At 36.3% G+C, this 19,556-nt stretch overlaps 1 protein-coding gene across 4 annotated transcripts in view; it reads left to right on the top strand.

Moving 5' to 3' along the window:
* The window catches only part of wasla (WASP like actin nucleation promoting factor a), a 103,597-nt gene that overhangs the window by 75,024 nt on the left and 9,017 nt on the right, over positions 1 to 19,556 (top strand). For 3 of the 4 annotated variants that reach the window (XM_073868792.1, XM_055193264.2, XM_055193265.2), the window contains exons 2-8: positions 2,852 to 2,986; positions 3,153 to 3,239; positions 3,405 to 3,501; positions 8,611 to 8,634; positions 16,099 to 16,279; positions 18,330 to 18,372; positions 19,150 to 19,303. In XM_073868792.1, the coding sequence (XP_073724893.1) occupies positions 2,852 to 2,986; positions 3,153 to 3,239; positions 3,405 to 3,501; positions 8,611 to 8,634; positions 16,099 to 16,279; positions 18,330 to 18,372; positions 19,150 to 19,303 (721 nt within the window). The remainder of the gene's footprint in view (positions 1 to 2,851; positions 2,987 to 3,152; positions 3,240 to 3,404; positions 3,502 to 8,610; positions 8,635 to 16,098; positions 16,280 to 18,329; positions 18,373 to 19,149; positions 19,304 to 19,556) is intronic. The other variant, XM_073868791.1, reaches the window with a different exon arrangement.

The raw sequence follows: 19,556 nt of genomic DNA, 5'->3' as shown, positions 1-19,556 counted from the left end.
ATGAATGGATGTGAAAAAGGAATAGATGTGTGTCTGAGATGAAAAGGTGGCTTGTTTTTTAAACTTAAAATATAGAGGTGCAGGTGTCTTAAATATTTGAGTTGTGCATTTGGCAATAAAGATGCATTATTAGTTAATGCATTAGTTATCATCACAAGGAATTAAAGTAATCTTGATTTATTGATGCTGGATTTACTAATGTGTCAGGATTGCATTGAATAGACTTTATAACCAACGTTATCATGTAGGGATGCACGATATATCGGCCGACGTATCGTTATCGGCCGATAACTGGTTATTTTTAATATTATCGGTTATCTGATAGCAAAATTAGGCCGATAAATGAAAGCCGATAAATGATGGATTATTTTGGTTTGTTGAACCACTTCACTTGCTCATTGCTGGCCATGTGGAGTTTTGATTGGTGCTTTCTGTGACATAGCACGAAGATGACACTTGTTGCGGGCTTAAGAAGAGTATGCTAGTCTAGCGCAAAGACAAGATGTGAAAATAATATGAATATTTATCGGCCTATAAATATATATCGGTTATCGGCCCCCAAATATAAAGAGTTATCGGTATCATCCAAAATTTTCATATCGGTGCATCCCTATTATCAAGTAATAAAGCCCCCTATCTAATAGTTATGTTTCTTGCATTTATTAATATAAAAATATATCTATTTTGATGTTGACACATCATATGTGTTCGCATGTTATGTCGATAATAAATGTCAGATTATACAAGTAATCTATGATTTTTAATAATCAATTATTCTGTAAACTATTTCATTACATTTTAAGCGGATTATCTGAAAAACGTTTTATTTGCATTTTTATCTTTTTGCGTTTGGCAGATACTTTTATCCAAAGCGACTTGTGGTGCATTCAATCCATCCTTTTTTTTACAGTGTGTGTTCCCTGAGGATCGAACCAATGTTCTTTTCCACTGCTAACACAATGTTTTACCAATTGAGCTACAGAAACATTGATAATTGTTTATTGTATACATTATTTTTTAACTTTGTTTAAGCTCGAATAAACAAAAATCTTAAAGCTCGGTAGCGTGGGTTTGATCAGATATACTAAACTATATTCAAATATTTTAGCAGGTTTTTGTTGAATAATTTGTGATGATGGTGGCATGAATCAGAAATGCTGTTTTGCAACAAGTTAAAGCCGTCGCCGAGGACAAGGAAACAACAATTGTGTTTCTCGTTTTTGTATAATTGCTCGGCGTAAGTGTCTGTGATGCTTCTCCATGGAAAATATTTCATCTTCTGAACTCTTGGCTGTCCTGGGTGTGACAGTATTGCCAAGACGCTGGCCTATTTTTCCCTTTGGTAACCCACGTCCTGAAAAATGGTGTTTGCAGTGTTTCATTTGCTCATGTGCATGGAACGCAGACACACTGGCCGAGTCCCTATAGAAAGGAAATAAAATGCCCCATCCTTATGTGCGTGTGTGTGTTTTTCAGTTGTGTCCATAGTTAAAATTACAGCAGTGTTTTATGTGCAATGGGCAGTGTATACCTAAGGCCATCCTACTGTATTCATTCACTGATTTTGGTTGGGTTTTTTTTATTTGTAAAGTGTGCGCATGGTCTGAATTTGCAGTTAGGCCAAAATTCCCCCTGCAGAATGAGAAGAAAACATGCATATGCTAATGTTTGAGGCATAAAATATGTTTAACTTGGTCCTAAGTGTGTCTGTTTTACCCATTTTTGTCAGGAAAATTTTAGGATTAAATAACGTGGGATGGAATTTTTCAGGGCCACATATTTTCCGTTATTTCCATCTCTTATTTCAGAAAAGCAGCCTTCAAAATCCAGTGCTATCTCAAGTCTTTTAAGGTGTTTCACACTAGATGTGACCCTGTTTGTGAAACCCATGGTCTGGCGTTACCACTTTTAGCATAGCTTAGCAGAATCCATTGAATCTGATTAGACCATTAGCTTCGCGCTAAAAATAACCAAAGAATTTGGATATTTTTCCTATTTAAAACTTGACTGTTCTGTAGTTACATCGTATACTAAGACAGAAAGAAAATTAAAAGTTGCGATTTTCTAGGCAGATATGGCTAGAAACTATACTCTCATTCTGGCGTAATAATCATGGACTTTGCTGATGTAATATGGCTGCAGCAGGCGCAATGATATTACACAGTGCCTGAAAATAGTCCCATGCCATTTAAAGTTACAAAGGGGACTATTTTCGGCTGTTGTGTAATATCACTGCGCCTGGTGCAGCCATGTTACAGATATGTCATAGTTCCTAGCCATATCGGTCTAGAAAATCGCAAATGTTCCATCGGTCTTAGCACATGATGTAACTACAGAAGAGTCGAGTTTTAAATAGGAAAAATGTCAAAACTCTTTGGTTATTTTTAAGTGCGATGCTAATGGTCTAATCAGATTCAATGGATTGTGCTAAGCTATGCTAAAAGTGCTAGCGCCAGACCCTGAGATCAGCTGAATGGATTCCAAAACGGTAAAAATCAAATGTTTAACTCTAAGGGAGCTGGAAAATGAGCAATTTTTCAAAAAAAGTGGAGTGTTCCTTTTAAAGATATCAAAGTTTATTTTCTCAAAATGTACTTTACATTATGTGTAGATATATATATGATTTTATGTAGACAACAGTAAATCACAAAAAATGACTTGGGTTTTCACAGGCAGGGTGCTTTGATAGGTCAACTGTATATTAACATTACATCAGTTTTACTTGCAGTTTACAGCTGGATTAGTATACTTGACTTTTAAATCTGACCACATTATAAATACCAGGTTTTGCACACTTATGAAGCCATCTGTACGCATCCTATAGTGAAGTTGTGATTGTTTATCTTTACAGACAATGTGCTCAGCAGTGGTCCAGGTGTACGGAGCAGACAGAAGTTCATCTTGGGTGAAGAGGTGCTGCGGCGTGGCGTGTTTGGTGAAAGATAACCCACAGAGGTCTTATTTTATCCGCGTATTTGATATCAAGGTGAGCTCTCACATGGTCGGTTGTTTAAGTCTATCTCGCATAATTTCACTTTAAAAAAAAAAATGTATGTACATTTCAATATGTTTATACACCCCTTTTCACATATTTGGTGCCAATAAAATGCTGTAAAGTCATTTTTTAAAGTATCGCTCACTCATTTTTGCAGGATGGGAAGACAAGGTTTGAGCAGGAGCTCTATAATAACTTTGCGATTAATAACTCTAGATCATACTTCATTACCTTTGCTGGAGACGTAAGCCTTTTATCTTTCTATTTTATGTTAATGACAATGAAACCGGAGATCTTTTGCATGTTACATTTTGTCGACTAGTCACTGATGTTATTCTCGTAATCCCGCTGTCAGTTTTAGTGAGAATATGATCTGGCTTTGTCGATCATACGGTGTGTTTTTCTTTAGTCTTGTCAGATGGGCCTCAACTTTGCCAGTGAAGAGGAAGCCAAGCGATTTCGGAGCGCACTCAACGAACTGCTCAACAGACGACAGAGGAAAACGGGTAAATGTGTTAATATTCCCCACCTTTCACTTAAAAGGACTGTTCACCCGAAGATGAAAACTTTTTCTTTTGAGGATGAAAGAATTATGTAATATCTATCTGTCTAGCTAGGGTATGAAAAACATATTTAAACATATTTATGTAATAAAAATACCGTTTTAAAGGGGACATATCAGACCTTTTCAAGATTTAAATGCTATAATTGGGTCCCCAGTGCTTCTGTCAACCTAGAAAATGTGAGATAGATCAACCCAGTAAAAGTTTTGGTAAACCCTTCTCTGGAAGCATATGGAAAAAAATAGATCATTGAAATTTGGCTCCCCTTGTGATGTCAGAAGGGGATAATACCGCCCCTTCATCTGCACTATCCAACCACGGCACTGCCATTTAGTGCAGAGATCATCTCATTTGCATTTAAAAGGCACACCCCAAATGGCACATTTTTGCAGTGGCAATTTTAACATGCTATAACAAATTATCTATGGGGTGTTTTAAGGTTGAACCTCACATACATACTCTGGGGAAACCAAAGATTTATTTGACATCTTAAAGAAAGTCTTGTGAAATGTCCCCTTTAATAAATGCCATCTACTCTTTAGCACAGGGTTTTTTAAACTTTTTGTCAGCTGAATCCCCTTTCCCTAAATATTTACCTAAAAATATTTAAAAAAATAAAATTAATATTGCACATTTCACTTCATTTATTAAATTTTTTTTACTTATTTTTCATCCATTTTAAAGTTTTTATCAGTAGTATTTTACATAGTTTTTTTCTTTTATTACCTTAATCTGGTAAATATTTTTTAGTTTGTAATGGTCACATGACATGCAGATTAAACAAACAAAAAAACTTGCTAACAAAAGATATATTTTATTATATTTTTAAATAATTTATTTGAATCTTATGATTTAATTGTAAGTCATTAAATGTTTTTCATCATCTCACGAACCACCTGCAAACCCCAGTTTGGGAAACCCTGTGTTCGCATTATGTAAATAAAATAATATTAGTGAGTTAATATTTTATTAATACAGTTATAACAGTCTTGCTATGCAAATCTAGAAGAAAAGTCAAACCGGTTTGGGATAGGGCTGCATAACGATTAATCACGATTAATAGCAGAATACAAGTTTTTGTTTACATCATACATGTGTGTGTGAACTGTGAATATTAATTATATATGTATATATGTATCTGTGTTAGGGGTGGGCAATAAACCGGTATGATAGTAATTACCGGTATTGTGTCACGCCATGATATGGATTTCGCAAAACCGTTGATACCGGCGTTACATATTTTAAATTCTATTTTTGCACTTATCAGGGTTCCCGCGGGTTATTACAAAAAACTAACCTTCAGAAAGTTATATCTATGGCCTTAAAACGCCCAGATCTTCATTCTAGGACTTAAATTTAACTTTATGAATGTTATTTTTTTAAGACCCCGCGGGAGTTTACCCAAGTCTTAAAAGTCATACCTCCGTTCCCGAGATGCGCTGTCCACAGAAACGCAAAACGAAAGCTCCGATCGCACTTCAATCCATTTTTAATCATCATTTTTTTTAAGAGGATGCACATAATAGTGCACGCAAATCCTGCCAAAGACTATATTTCAGGTGTATACAGCGAGTTTGGCAAGAAACAAGCCCGTGGCTTACCTAAGCATTACCAGGTTCTGAAACATAACAGGACCCAGAAGCGAACAAAATCAACACTGCTTTATTGAAAATCAACTTAAACAGTCGGACTGTCAAGTCCCAAGGCACCAACAGCGCGTCAACAGTGTTATACATTTAGGAGGCTTTTTTACCTCACTGCTTCAAAGGCGTTTAACGGTGTTACTCCCTTTTCACTCAGATCTGCTCTCTCTACTGCGCCCTGACCACGCTCTCCAGGTAAGCGATTGGATGATGGAAAGCAAGAAATTACCGTAATAAACCATAATTTGCCAAAAAAGTGCAATTTATCTTCTTTTAGGAACCATTCCTTTTTTGATAGCGCAAATGGTTGAGGAGTTACGGTTAAATGAATAGTGCTTTCAGAGTGCTTTAGCGGATAACGTAAGCAACGTACCAAACACATTAAAAACAGCCTTTAATGGTAAATTTCGTTTTCTTAATGCAGATTTATTAATTAGAGAGGCTATTAAACAATACATAGTGCATATTTACGCATAAAAACGTATGAGTGGAGTGTTTTTGGCAATCTGAATCTGCTGGTTAATTAAATTAAATGCAATTAAATGCATTCATTAATGCATTCATTAATGCAGTCAGGGATTAATAATAATTTAAAGTGAGATGGCATCTCCCATCAGATGTTCATATTCTTTGTATATTTATAAATCAAACAGACACAAGATATACAGCACACAGCTTTAAAGTTGTTGGACGCGTAAAACATTGTAATAAGGCACATAGCCTACCAGCAAATGACCATACTAATTTCCATATTTTCATACTTTCCATATTAGTGACAATACGCATAAGAAGATGAGTCCACCCATCCACACAATGGCGCTTTGAAAGGAAAAAATAAAAAATCATGTCTCTGTCCAATCCCTCACTTTTGTCTGTAATTAAGGTTTACTACAGTGTGACTCCAAAATGTTTTATCTCATATGGCGACATACCGTAATACCGTTATACCGGCTGAAGAGTGAAAAATACCTTGATATGAATTTTTGCTCATACCGCCCACCCCTAATCTGTGTATATATGTGTATGTATATGTATATATATGTATATGTGTGTATTCCTTAAATATATACATGCATGTTTGTGTGTTTATACAACATTATTATACACAGTTCACACACACATATAGGATGTAAACAAAAACTTTTATTCGCAATAGGTTAATCGCGATTAATCGTTATGCAGCCCTAGTTTGGGATGATGTAAGCATGAATAAAAGATAAAATTTTCATTTTTAGGTGAACAACCCCCTTAACACTCAACATGCTTAACATAGTTATCAAAGGGATGCTTTCCATTTATGCCTCCCAGAAATCGACTCTTTCTGTCATATCTGAATCTTACATTAACAAGCTCATTTATGATTTCTCGATAATCCTCTTGCCATTTCCACATTTACAAACCTCTCTTTCCTCTTGTACCTCTCTGTGTACAGTTGTAATCAGTTATAGTGGTGTAGTCTTAGCAAGTGTGCAAGTATCTTCTGTCTGTACGCTGTGTCGTAAAATCTTCATAGTGGGCCTTTCCTTGCAAACGCAGCAGTGTCTCTCTCTCTCTTCATTTACTGGCTGGGATCCAGTACTTCCTGTTCTGTTTTGCATGCTTTGAAGTTTAGACTTCTGTCTGCACTAACTGGTTTTTAAAGAGGCCCTGGGCCTTTATACATCTAGGTTACGTCTAGTCTGCCCTCTCCTTGTGTTTGGTTTGGTTCGGTAGAATGAAAGCAAACATGTTTTGTAGCTTTTGGTTCACTTGTTGCGTCTAGTTCTCCTACTATACATTTAACAGTAGTGAATAACTGTTTATGACTTCATCTTCATTTACATTTATATTTACATGTATGCCTATTTACAACGACCTACAGTGCATTCGTTGTTTGTATTTTATCAGTAGCTACGGGTACGAATGCAATGCTTTATCGATTCAAATAAAGGCGGTTAAGTTCAAAAGTTTCGCTTTTGAGGGTTTTTTAACTAGTCGAGTTTGAGTAGTGCTTTGCAAAATTTGTGGGTATTACTTTTGAAAAGCATTACACCTTTTACCCACCATGCTCACTTGTCGTTGTCTCTATACATTAAACTTTGGTTGGAAATGGTACTGTATGTTAACTTGGGTAATATGTTTGTTTTGTGAAACACGAAAGGAGAGATTTCCAACCTGCTATATCCTTACAATGAAAGTGAATGGTGACCACATTTGTTGAGCAGGATTTAAAGTGAATAGCAACTTTTCACTCTGCGTCCTATACAAATCTATAGTATAGCTTAAAGGAATAGTCTACTCATTTTCAATATTAAAATGTTATTACCTTAACTAAGAATTGTTGATACATCCCTCTATCATCTGTGTGCGTGCATGTAAGCGCTGGAGCGCGCTGCGACGCTTCGATAGCATTTAGCTTAGCCCCATTCATTCAATTGTACCATTTAGAGATAAAGTTAGAAGTGACCAAACACATCAACGTTGTTCCTATTTAAGACGAGTAGTTATACGAGCAAGTTTGGTGGTACAAAATAAAACGTAGCGCTTTTCTAAGCGGATTTAAAAGAGGAACTATATTTTATGGCGTAATAGCACTTTTGGGAGTACTTGGACTCGCCTGAAAAGTCCGCTCCCCTTCTCCATCTCATAATGGGAGAGGGAGGGTGTTACTGCGCCGAGTCGAAGTACTCCCAAAAGTGCTATTACGCCATAAAATATAGTTCCTCTTTTAAATTCGCTTAGAAAAGCGCTACGTTTTATTTTGTACCACCAAACTTGCTCGTATAACTACTCGTCTTAAATAGGAAAAACGTTGATGTGTTTGGTTACTTCTAACTTTATCTCTAAATGGTACCATTGAATGAATGGGGCTTAGCTAAATGCTTTCGAAGCGTCGCAGCGCGCTCCAGCGCTTACGTGCACGCACACAGATGATAGAGGGATGTATCAACAATTCTTAGTTAAGGTAATAACATATTTTAATATTGAAAATGAGTAGACTATTCCTTTAAAAAAACATGCACATTTTATGGCCATTTCCTGTCTATAAAGTCACCGTCCACTTTCATTATATATATAAAAATCATTGTTTACATTTTTCACTTCACCTTTTGTGTGCCACAGACAAAACGTCATAAACGTTTGCGACAACACAAAGGTGGATAATGAAAAAAGGCTTTTAACCGTCCATTTAGTATAATTTGATATTCTTATGTCTCTTAAAAGCTCTTATGTCATTTATTAAAGGTTACAAAAGTGCAGGGCCTCTCTGTTTGGCATCTTTTACCTTAACCTTTCCAAAACTAACATCATAAATGCTTCCCCTCTCCTCCGGGTGACTTCCTGCTGACTCTCTTCCTCCCTGTTATTGACCTCACTAGTCGTTTAATTTGGCCTCCACGTTTTAACAATGTTAATTTTGTTTTTACAGAGAAAAGGCGTGACCCACTGAATGGTATGTGTGCTGGTACTTGCATTCACTCACACATTTGATTTCTAATGTTGTCATTACTAATCGTTTTAGTCATTTGGTGTTGTTTTTATCCCCCCATTCAAAAGAAATAAAAAGACATGAGGGCACGTGAATGTGTTTGTATATACACATATGAGTCGTATGTGACCTACATAAGAGCAGCGTTCAGCTCTTTTATAGGAAGCCTGGGGTCAATCGGTGCACTATAAGGCCATATGTATGCCATATGTGTCATTTCATGCGACCGCTCTGTCATAGCTCTGTTCTATTTAAGAACATCAGAGAGACAAGGTTTCTTATCTTAGTTTAAAGATTGTCTCGTGGGCGTTTAGTATGTGGTGTTGGTGCGGCAACACTTTAAGAAATTATTTTTGTTTGTTGTTACCATGTCAAATAGTAGCGCTTCAGTTGTGCCACCAGTTACAGAGCTTCCGTTTGAGTTAAAAGTACTGAATTAGTTGAATTAACTGCTTGTTGACTGATGAAACATTGTTATTTATAGCATGTGTAGAATGTGGACATAATATATCAACTATACACTGTAAAAAAAATCCGTAGAAATTGCAGCCGGGTTGCCGGTAATTTACCGTAGATTTAAATTTATGTTATTTACTGGCAAGAGTTTGTTCAAAGTTAAATGAACATTAAACATTTACAAGTCTTTGTCTTTACAGAGTAAAACTAAAAAAACAGCATCAAGGAAAACATTCTGGGAAACAAAATCTGAAGCAAAAAACAGAAAAAGGTTGATGATGATTTCTGGTTTCCAGAATGTTTTGCATGAGGCTGTTATTGTATAGTTTAATTCTGTAAAGATAAAGACTTGTTAATATTTAAAATTTATTTAACTTTGAACAAACTCTTGCCAGTAAATAACATAAATTTAAATCTCTGGTAAATTACCGGCAACCCAGCTGCAATAACATTGTAATTTCTACGGATTTTTTAATGTGTTTTTATGTGTGTTTGCCGATTTATGATGTACTCGCATTGACGCGAGCAATGAGCAATTCCTGGTGTAACCTACAGTGTCAATGCAAAAGCCGTATATGAGGCAGCCTGTTGTGTGCGTTGTTGGAGAAGCATCAGCAGTGATGGAGGTAAATAGGTAGCGACTTTAAAGATTTTAAAGCTCCCGTTCTTTCTGTGTTTTTAAAGCTTTGATTGTGTTTACAGTGCACAATATAACGTCACATCTTCATATTTCACGCGGTATTTTTCACACAATTCACTTATCTGTATAGCGCTGTTTTCACTGTCCTAAAAACGGGCTGATGTCTTCCTTGTTCTATGAAGTCCCTTCTTCAGAAATACGTATCGAGTTCTGATTGTGTAGCTTGTTTAGTGTGTTTTGATTCGATAGCAGCTTAGCTTGCCGTTAGCTTAACTGGCGACTGACGTATTTCTGTGACGTCTTTAAGGCAGGAAGTAGAGGGCTGTAGTCCGTTCACTTAGAAAGGCGAATTCTGTTAATGAAAATAAATCGCCTGGCAGTGAACTTTGAGCTTTATCATTTTACAGGAATTATTTATGCTATTACAGCAACATTACACACTAAGTAGGGTTTAAAAGAAGAGATCAGAAAGAACATGAATATAGAGCCTCCGCTTCGTCCATCTCAGTTTTAGGGAGGGGTTCTAGCAAACCAATCACATTGCTTGCGCTCCTCACAGAATTGACGCATTGTTACATTTTTGGAGAGATGAATGTCAGGCTATGCCTTAAACACTCAATGCTGAAGTATAGATTGGACTTTAAACTCAAAGTTTTCCAGCTCACGGTTTTTAAGAATTTTTTTGGGCGGTTTCCTGGACAGGGCTTGTTCTAGTCCCAGACTTGAAGGATTAGTCCATTTTCTTAAAAGAAAAATCCAGATAATTTACTCACCACCATGTCATCCAAAATGTTGATGTCTTTCTTTGTTCATTCGAGAAGAAATTATGTTTTTTGAGGAAAACATTGCAGGATTTTTCTAATTTTAATGGACTTTAATAGAGCCCAACATTTAATACTTAACTCAACACTTAACAGTTTTTTTCAACGGAGTTTCAAAGGACTATAAACAATCCCAAACGAGGCATAAGGGTCTTATCTAGCAAAACGATTGTCATTTTTGACAAGAAAAATAAAAAATATACACTTTTAAACCACGGCTTTATATTTCCATTTGTTTTGCTCTCAAGTACAATATATTTCATTGCATTAAAAAGACAAATTTCAAACTTAATCTATTTCTTCATTTTAAAGAGATGGTTCACCGAAAAATTTAAATTTTGTCATCCCTCAAGTTGTTCCAAACCTGTATAAATTTCTTTTTTTCTGCTGAATACAAAGAAGATATTTTGAAGAATGCTTGTAACCAAACAGATCTGGGCACCATTGACTTCCATAGTAGGAAAAAATAATACTATGAAAGTGAATGGTGCCCCAGATCTGTTTGGTTATTTCCATTTTTTAAATATCTTAATTTGTGTTTAGCAGATTAAAGACATTTATACAAGTTTGGAACAACATAAGGGTGATTAAATGATGACAGAATTTTCATTTTTGGGTGAACTATCCCTTTAAGATATTTAACACAACCTTTAAAGCACATTAGTTTCAAGTTTATTGGTCACATACACAGCCATACACGACATGCAGTGAAATACTTGGTGTGGCTACTTTTCACAATTTCACAATAACAATTTTACAGACTAGAAAATAGGAATACCCGCTCCCAGAAAGTTTTAGGTGTCTACTTTAAACACCTGATTTAACTATTTAACCATTCTGGAAGGAGGCTGATAAGTTGAATCAGGAAATAAGGAGACATTTTAAGCCCTGTGTTATACTATTTTAAGACTGAAATGTTATTTAATATTCAGACCCATTATTTGAACATGAAGATGATAACTGGACATATTTGTCCTACATTTGTTAAGGCAGCTCTGGAGGCATGTTCGTGTTTTTTCCTTTCTGCAATCTGTTCATATTACAAATTTATAGCTGTTGTTGCGGCCATATTGTGCCTCTGCCTAACAAATGCTATGAATAATTAAGAATAACAAAAGCAGATTTATGTTATGAGTCTGATAAAAATCCCGTGTTGTAGTCCACCTGAAATAAAACAATGTAATCTGTCCTAGCACATCTTGTACCTGTACACTTCCTCATTGTGTAACGTCAGGAGAATGACTGGCAGTAGATGTCAAACTGAGCATGCTCAGTGCAGTCATTTCACCCTGGTAATATAAATGTGTTTTAAGTTTAGTGGTGCGAAGAAATCGACAAAAATCAATTAAACTGATTGAAGAACAGAGAAACGCGCACTTGTTATAAATAACCTGGTGTTTTTGGTGGCTATAGACCTGGAATGCTTACGGCACATTTCAGAGATTAAATAGGATTAACACGGTGACTTACGTAATATTCCCCGTTTATAATTTTGTTTTGGGATTTGTTTGACTAGATTGGTTTTATAGACTGCCAGGTTATCAGAACCTATATTGAGCCTCAGGAGACTGCGGATGCACTTGATGCGTCTCGCTACGCTAGTTGGAGGTAACGTGGCTCGCTGTTTGGAAAAGTTAACTAGCTGGCCTCCAGTTTCACGTCTCGATGCCGGAACGCAAACATGATGTTTTGCACAACCTTTCTTTCCGCCCCATCTGAGGACGTTATGTCGAAGCCAGATGGTAGCCTGGTGCCCCTGCGATGCTTGGTGTTGTCGAAAGATGGACGTAACACATTTTACCATCGACCTTGTGTTAATACACTTTTGAAATGCCTTAAAAACAGACCCTCCATCTCTGCAAAGGATGTCCGTTCAGAAGAAGTTTTGGGTTACTTCCGGAGGGGTGGTAGAGGTCGGATGAAGGTCTTAGCCTTTGGTCAAGGTAGGCGTATGAGGAGATCAGCTTTAAAGGGTTTGGCAGGTGGAGATGAGAGATCTGAGACTTTGCAATTGTAGTTGAGACCACAAAAACTTTGGCGTTGAATGCAAATGAAGCTTTAATTGGGAATTTTTTCAACATTTCGACATTGCACACTATAAACTTTTCCATAGTGAGGTTCTTTCGTTGGGTCATTAATATCCACAATTTGATATAAGTTATGATTAGAAATTTTAAAAAGAAATAAAGTTAATGTTTGTTATCATTATGATTTTACTTACTACTTTACTTTTACTTTACTATAAATGTGTATACTCTGTATTCAAAATGAACCAGAAAGTGACTACTAGCTAATGCTTGTGGTTTTTGGGAAAGTTTGGACACACAGCCTGTTGTTCCTACAGCATTCCCGCTATGAAAGCGGCTTTATATTCCATGTTTTTCTATGATGAGAATCATTATGACATCGTATGCGTCATAATTTAAAGAGTATTTTCTCTGCGTCTGCTGCATCTATTTAATGGGCTCATGTTTGTTGGATTTAAATAAAGAATATGAAATATTTTTAAAACAAAAAAAGTTGCAAATCAGCTTTAGAGTAAATATTTGCAAAGACAGACAGACAAACTCTCTAAACATCAAAAACTTTATTAGGGCTGGGCAACAAAAATATCTTTTTTAAAGAATCAGGTTTTTTACGTGATCGATTCAAAATCGATTCTCAAAGGCCACGAATCGTTTTTTTTTTTCATTTATTTCCGCAAACATTGAACGTAAGATTAACGTTAATCTAATTACTAGTCTTCTTCACTAGAACACCCTTCTCCACTGTCACTCTCTTTTTTGCCTTGCGCGATGTTACCAAGGAGCGAGAGGCGAGCGTGTCATTCATTCATCCAGTGCTTAAAATGGCGGTTTCGGGTGCTTCGTCTACGTTGATGCCACCTTCACATAAAAAGTCAGAGGTATGGAAGCATTTTAGATTTCGCAAGACGACAACGATAGTGTTGTGGCTTTAATTTCTTTTTATTAATTATCCACTTGTAAACTTCTGTGCACTGTTCTTTTTTATAAATATAGTATTTGTATTAAATCTTTATTCATTGAGTTGAATCAAATATAAAAATCGATCCGAGAATCGGATCGTGTTCTGAATGAAAATGTGTTGTGGAAACGCGTTGGTAGGCTAGATCACTGGCAGAGGTCATTTGACACCAACGAGGACATAGTTATGAATAATGACATTGATTTTGATTAATAAAACACTTAAAACCCTACTTACTGTCCCTTTAAGAGTTGTCAAAAAAGCAGTAAGACGCGTGACAGAGTATTTCTGTGCCGAATGCAATTCGCCAGGGTTCGTACAAGTTTCAGAAAATCCAAGATTTATACGTAACAATCTTGCTTTAATTTTTATGCAATTTCAGTGCAGAAAGTACAGGGGAAGTCCATATATGGACACTTTAGCCGGAATAGAGCACGCACCATCCAAGAGTTGACATGAAATTAACGTCATGATGTTTCTGAGGAAAATGTAAGCTTGTTTAGCTTCCCGGTTAAACCCAGCATTATGCAAACAATGGATATAGTTTGTTTATATTTGACAGCCGCATAGTTGTGTGTGCGATTGTTTAATGCTGGATTTTGTTGAAATGGGGCAGTCCATACCGGGTCATGAGTCACAGATGGCAAGTAAAACTTCATCACGTCTTGTGTTTTGTTGGTAATCGGTGCGTAAGTAAACGGCATGAATCGTAAGTTATCCAGAGATAGTGAGATGATGTTTTGTTAGTGTTGCTTGCTTGTGACTCGCTCCGACCCACAGTACACCTCCAGGGAGTCAGGTTTATTCAGAAATCTGTTGTTTTATAAATCTGTTAAAGGGGACATATCATGAAAATCAGACTTTTTCCCGGTTTAAGAGCTATAATTGGGTTCCCAGTGCTTTTATCAACCTAGAAAATGTGTAAAATAACAACCCAGTAACTTAAAATAGAGAATTGAATTTTGGCTCCCCTTGTGATGTCACTAGGGGATAAAACCTAATTTAATTGATATCTTAAAGTCCTGCAAAATGTCCCCTTTAAAACTAATGACCCTTTGGATATATGAACGATGTAATACTACTCTATAGTAGGGGTGTAACAATACATCGATATTTATCGATGCATCGATGAAATTTTTTTAACGATACGATGCATCAATGCCACACATAAATTATCAGTATAAGGTACTTTTATTTTGACACACTCCGCATCTTCATTCCTTGCCGTGATGTCCAACTATGCATTTTCTGCCCAAGCGTGCATTTTTGTTTATTTTAGTGTGCTAGTGTCAGCAAGTGAATGCAATGCAGCAACAAAGCAGTTGTAGCATCAAAAATACAGCGAAAGATGCAGAAGACGTTGTGAATGCTATCGGATGCAAATCGTGGGTTTGAAAATATTTTGTATTTGGAAAAACAGATTGCACAAACAGATCACCAGCTGAAACACGAAAAAATTGTTACCATCATTAGCTTGATTTTATGTGAAATTTTTCCTCATTGTTTATTTTTCTTCATTTAAAAAGGTGTATTTTTTCTTAGTTTCTTGTTGTAAATGTTGGGACAGAGATTGTGCCTTTTTTATGAATTTAATTAAACATGAATGCAACCGAAATATATAAAATGAACGAGTTATTAACAAATTACCTGCTTAACTAGACACGTAATATTAAAGTACCGATAAATAAATTGAATTGTAATTGAATCTAAGAAACGTTTAATGTAACGGCAAATAGCCTATTGCTGGCAGAGATAACCGAAACCGTACCGTATCGCAATGAACGGTCAGATTTACACCCCTACTCTATAGGTACTCAAGATTAACATGGGATAAGTAAAAACACAGTGTGTTATTGACGATTTCATGGGACGCACATACGATGGCACATACGATGGCGCAATACGCGTCTGGCCCGAACTTTACTTCCGGTTTCAGTTTTTTTAATGGTCTGACTAGTTGCTAAACTGAACTCTTGAACAAATACCTCGTCGAAAATAACAAATGTTTTGGTTTCCTAGGTAATCTATGTGTTGTTTATTTTGCTTGTTATATAAATAAACTAAGTTTAAAGTACTTTGATGTTATTTATTCTTAGCGGAGTTCACCGGAAGTTGTTTGTTGACCATGAAAGCTGCTTGTTTATGTTGTTACTGCTGAAACTGAGCTTTAAAACTTTGCTAAAACAATAAAGCTGGTGATGGCCTTAGTACTTTACTTTTAGTTAGAAAAATGCACATTTGAAGCAGACATTCAGACCTCACTGTATTATGGCCAGGCCACACCACTCTCATTTGCATTGAGAATTGCATTAAAATATGTGTGGGATTCATTCATTGTGGCTTGTAAAGATGAACTGTGCGAGACCGCTGCCCCCGCAGCTCTTACGTATGGAGAGAATCAGCTGTTGTGGTAACACAAACTCTCAGAGCTCAGCCAGCATGGACTCCTGTCATTCTCACAGAGATATGTTTACAACAGGTTTGGGTTTTTCAAGCCGTAGCTAATAACTGTTGTCATGTGCCCAGGACCCGCTCTGCCGATGGCGACGGTGGACATCAAGAATCCGGAGATAAACAACATGCGCTTCCACAACAATTCCCACATGAATAATATGGTGCACAGTGGCCTTAACAAGAAGGAAAAGAAGGTCAAAGGGAAGAGGAAGAAACTGACGAAGGCTGACATTGGGACACCGAGCAACTTTCAGTGAGTATTTAAAAGTAATAATATATTCGTCAATATAATGGCGGGCTTCCTGTGTTGACAGGAAGTGACATCAGTATTACATATGCAAGTACTGATTTTTTTCAACTGTTTGTTGATCGTCGTCTTGGTTAGATGTATTTTTATGTACTAATTTGTTACTTTGATTTTTTTGGCAGACTTGCGTTGCATTCACATTTATCTATTTTATCCATCGCCTTGGAATTGAACTAATTATTTTGACATTATCTTGCATACTTTTTGAAGTATAGCCATGCAGTATAATTTACTTTATACAGCAAAGGATCAGGGAAGTTTTACAATTGTGATTTCCAGTGGCCGGTTGCACAAATCTACTCTTCAAAGTCAGACATCCAAGGTTAATCTTTAAAGGATTAGTACATTTTCTTTAAAAAATCCAGATAGCTTACTAACCACCATGTTGATTTCTTTCTTTGTTCAGTCGAAAAGAAATTATCTTTTTTGAGGAAAACATTCCAGGATTTTTCTCATATAGTGGACTTTATTGGACCCCAACACTTAACAGTATTAATGCAGTTTAAATTGCAGTTTCAAAGGACTCTAAACGATCTCAAACGAGGCATAAGGGTCTTAACTAGCGAAACGCTTGTCATTTTTGACAATAAAAATAAAAATATGCACTTTTAAACCACAACTTCTCCTGTGATGAGCAAGCGCGACCTCACGTAATACGTCATCACGTCAAGAGGTCACGGATGACGTATGCGAAACTACACCTCCGACGTTGTTGTATGTCAAATGGTACTAATTAATGTCTTTGTGTCAGTTTATTGTTTTAAATGGTCCGCAAATGTGCGTTTCATATATGTAACACGTGACCTTTCCATGGCATTACGCAATTCCGTGAGGTCGCACTGGCACATCACAGGACCAGAGGAAGACGAAAAATTGTGGTTTAAAAGTGCATATTTTTATTTCTCTTGTCAGGGATGACAATCGTTTCGCTAGATAAGACCCTTATGCCTTGTTTAAGATCGTTTGGAGTCTTTTGAAACTGCTATTTTAAACTACATTAAAGCTGTTACGTGTTGGGGTCCATTAAAGTCCATTAAAATGAGAAAAATCCTGGAATGTTTTCCTCAACAAACATAATTTTTTCTTGACTGAACAAAGAAAGACATCAAAATTTTGGATGACATGGTGGTGAGTAAATAATCTTGATTTATTATATTTTTTAAGAAAATTGACTAATCCTTTAAGACTAGTGATAACCATTTTAGTAGGAATGCACCGATACCGAAAAGATACCGATAGTTTTGCTTTTTACTTATTTTAAATGATTATGTCCGGAAATCCTGTAAGTGCAGAGTGTACAAACTATAATTATTCTTTTTTTCTTAAACAATCAGTTGATGTTCGATTATGGGGGAAAAAATAGTTTTATCTGCCGATACCAATTATTGGCCGATATATATGTCCACCCCGTAATTTTTTTTAGGTCTGTTACATATAAAGTTAAATTGGTTTAACTCGAATCTGAAAATAGACTTATGGTCAGACTAGTTTTAGAGACATAGCCTTAAAGGGATAGTTCACCCAAAAATGCTAATTCTATCACCCACCCCAAAGTTGTTTTAAATTTGTATTAATGTTTTTGTTCTGCTGAACACAAAGGAATATATTTTGAGGATCTTTGTCACCAAACCGTTTTTGAGCACCATTGACTTCCAAAGTATTTTTCTTTCCTAGAATGGAAGTCAATGGTGCTCCTGTTTTCTGCTTGATTACAAATATCTTCGTTTTAAACTTGTATAAATTTCTTTGTTCTACTGAACAAAAATAAAGACATTTTAAAGAATTTTTGTTACAAAGCAGATTTGGGGCACCATTGACCATAGTATGCCCAAATAATACTATGAAAGTGAATGATGCAGCAGATCTGTTTGACAATTAACATTTTAAACCGTAGTAGCCTGCTATTTTTTTAAACATAAAAATGAATAGTTTACTATTTTCTGTTATTGGTTGCTTGTGGTTCTGTATTGACCTGAGCTCTCTCGTGTGTTCACAGGCACATCGGTCATGTAGGCTGGGATCCGAACACAGGCTTCGATGTGAGTACACAAAACAATGACTCGCTCTGTCTCACATACACTCACAGTCTCATACACACACTGACATGCATTTTGAAGAATCTCTCATAGGAAAACAATGCTGACCTGTTTGGATATGGTATGATTAAATGATCTAGTCTTGTGTTTATGCAGACTCTCGCCCACCACACGATCCAGATTCGACATTTTTACACACTGTTGCACTATCCTTGCATTTGTTTGCGTATAATGGGGGAATTTTTCAAAATTGTCAAATAAACTCGTTCCTTCCAACTGTGCTTTTAACTTTCTCTTTAATTTTAATCGATTTCAATGACGGCAATTGGAAATTGCGCATCGGACAAGCTGCTTTGTGCCAGGAACAATAAACAATCATCGGGGCAATGGAAAAATATGCAAATGCTCTTAAGAGGCCCTCTGCGTTTCAAGTGTTGCATTATGCACCCTGTTGGAAATGTTACGCATGACATAATGGATCGTTTTATCAAGGCCATGTGTGTTTGCCGTTAACAGTTACGCCACAAGATGGCAGGGTTTCACAGGGTTTGGGTTATTGTGCTTGCAAGGAAATATTGCATTGCAGTTCCTTGGTTTGTTAAGGAATAATATAATAATTATATACGAAAATATATAAGCACTGCTTAAGAACCTAAATATAATTTATTTTGCTACCTTGCAAGCACCAATATTTCTTTATAAACCGATAACATCAAGTTAAATATCAAAAATGACTAATTATGAAGAAGGTCTCATTTCGTTATATTTGTATGGTTGCAGCTGAATAACTTGGACCCTGAACTGAAGAACCTGTTTGATATGTGTGGCATCTCAGAGGCACAACTTAAAGACAAAGAGACGTCTAAGGTCATCTATGACTTCATTGAGAAGAAAGGGGGTGTAGAGGCCGTGAAGAACGAGCTGAGGAGACAAGGTGAGACTGATCCTTTACTAAAAACCTGTGATCATATGGGCATTTAAATGTCTGGGGTCTGTCTACCAACCCTAAACTATCAAAAAGTTGTAGGCATGAATTAACAAGAGAGGTTCCTAAAATCCAACATAATTTTACCAGGAGTAACAGGACAAGTTTTGAGCATCAGGTGATGGTCACAACTTATATTTAAAGTAAAGGGCTCATTATAGCCGCGACGGTGTAGGTTACGTGTCGGTTTTCATTACTGTGT

Source organism: Misgurnus anguillicaudatus, chromosome 6 (genome assembly GCF_027580225.2).
Source record: "Misgurnus anguillicaudatus chromosome 6, ASM2758022v2, whole genome shotgun sequence".
NCBI classification, from domain to species: domain Eukaryota; kingdom Metazoa; phylum Chordata; class Actinopteri; order Cypriniformes; family Cobitidae; genus Misgurnus; species Misgurnus anguillicaudatus.
Note: the sequence above shows the minus strand (reverse complement) of the source record. Positions and strands in the feature narration are given on the sequence as shown.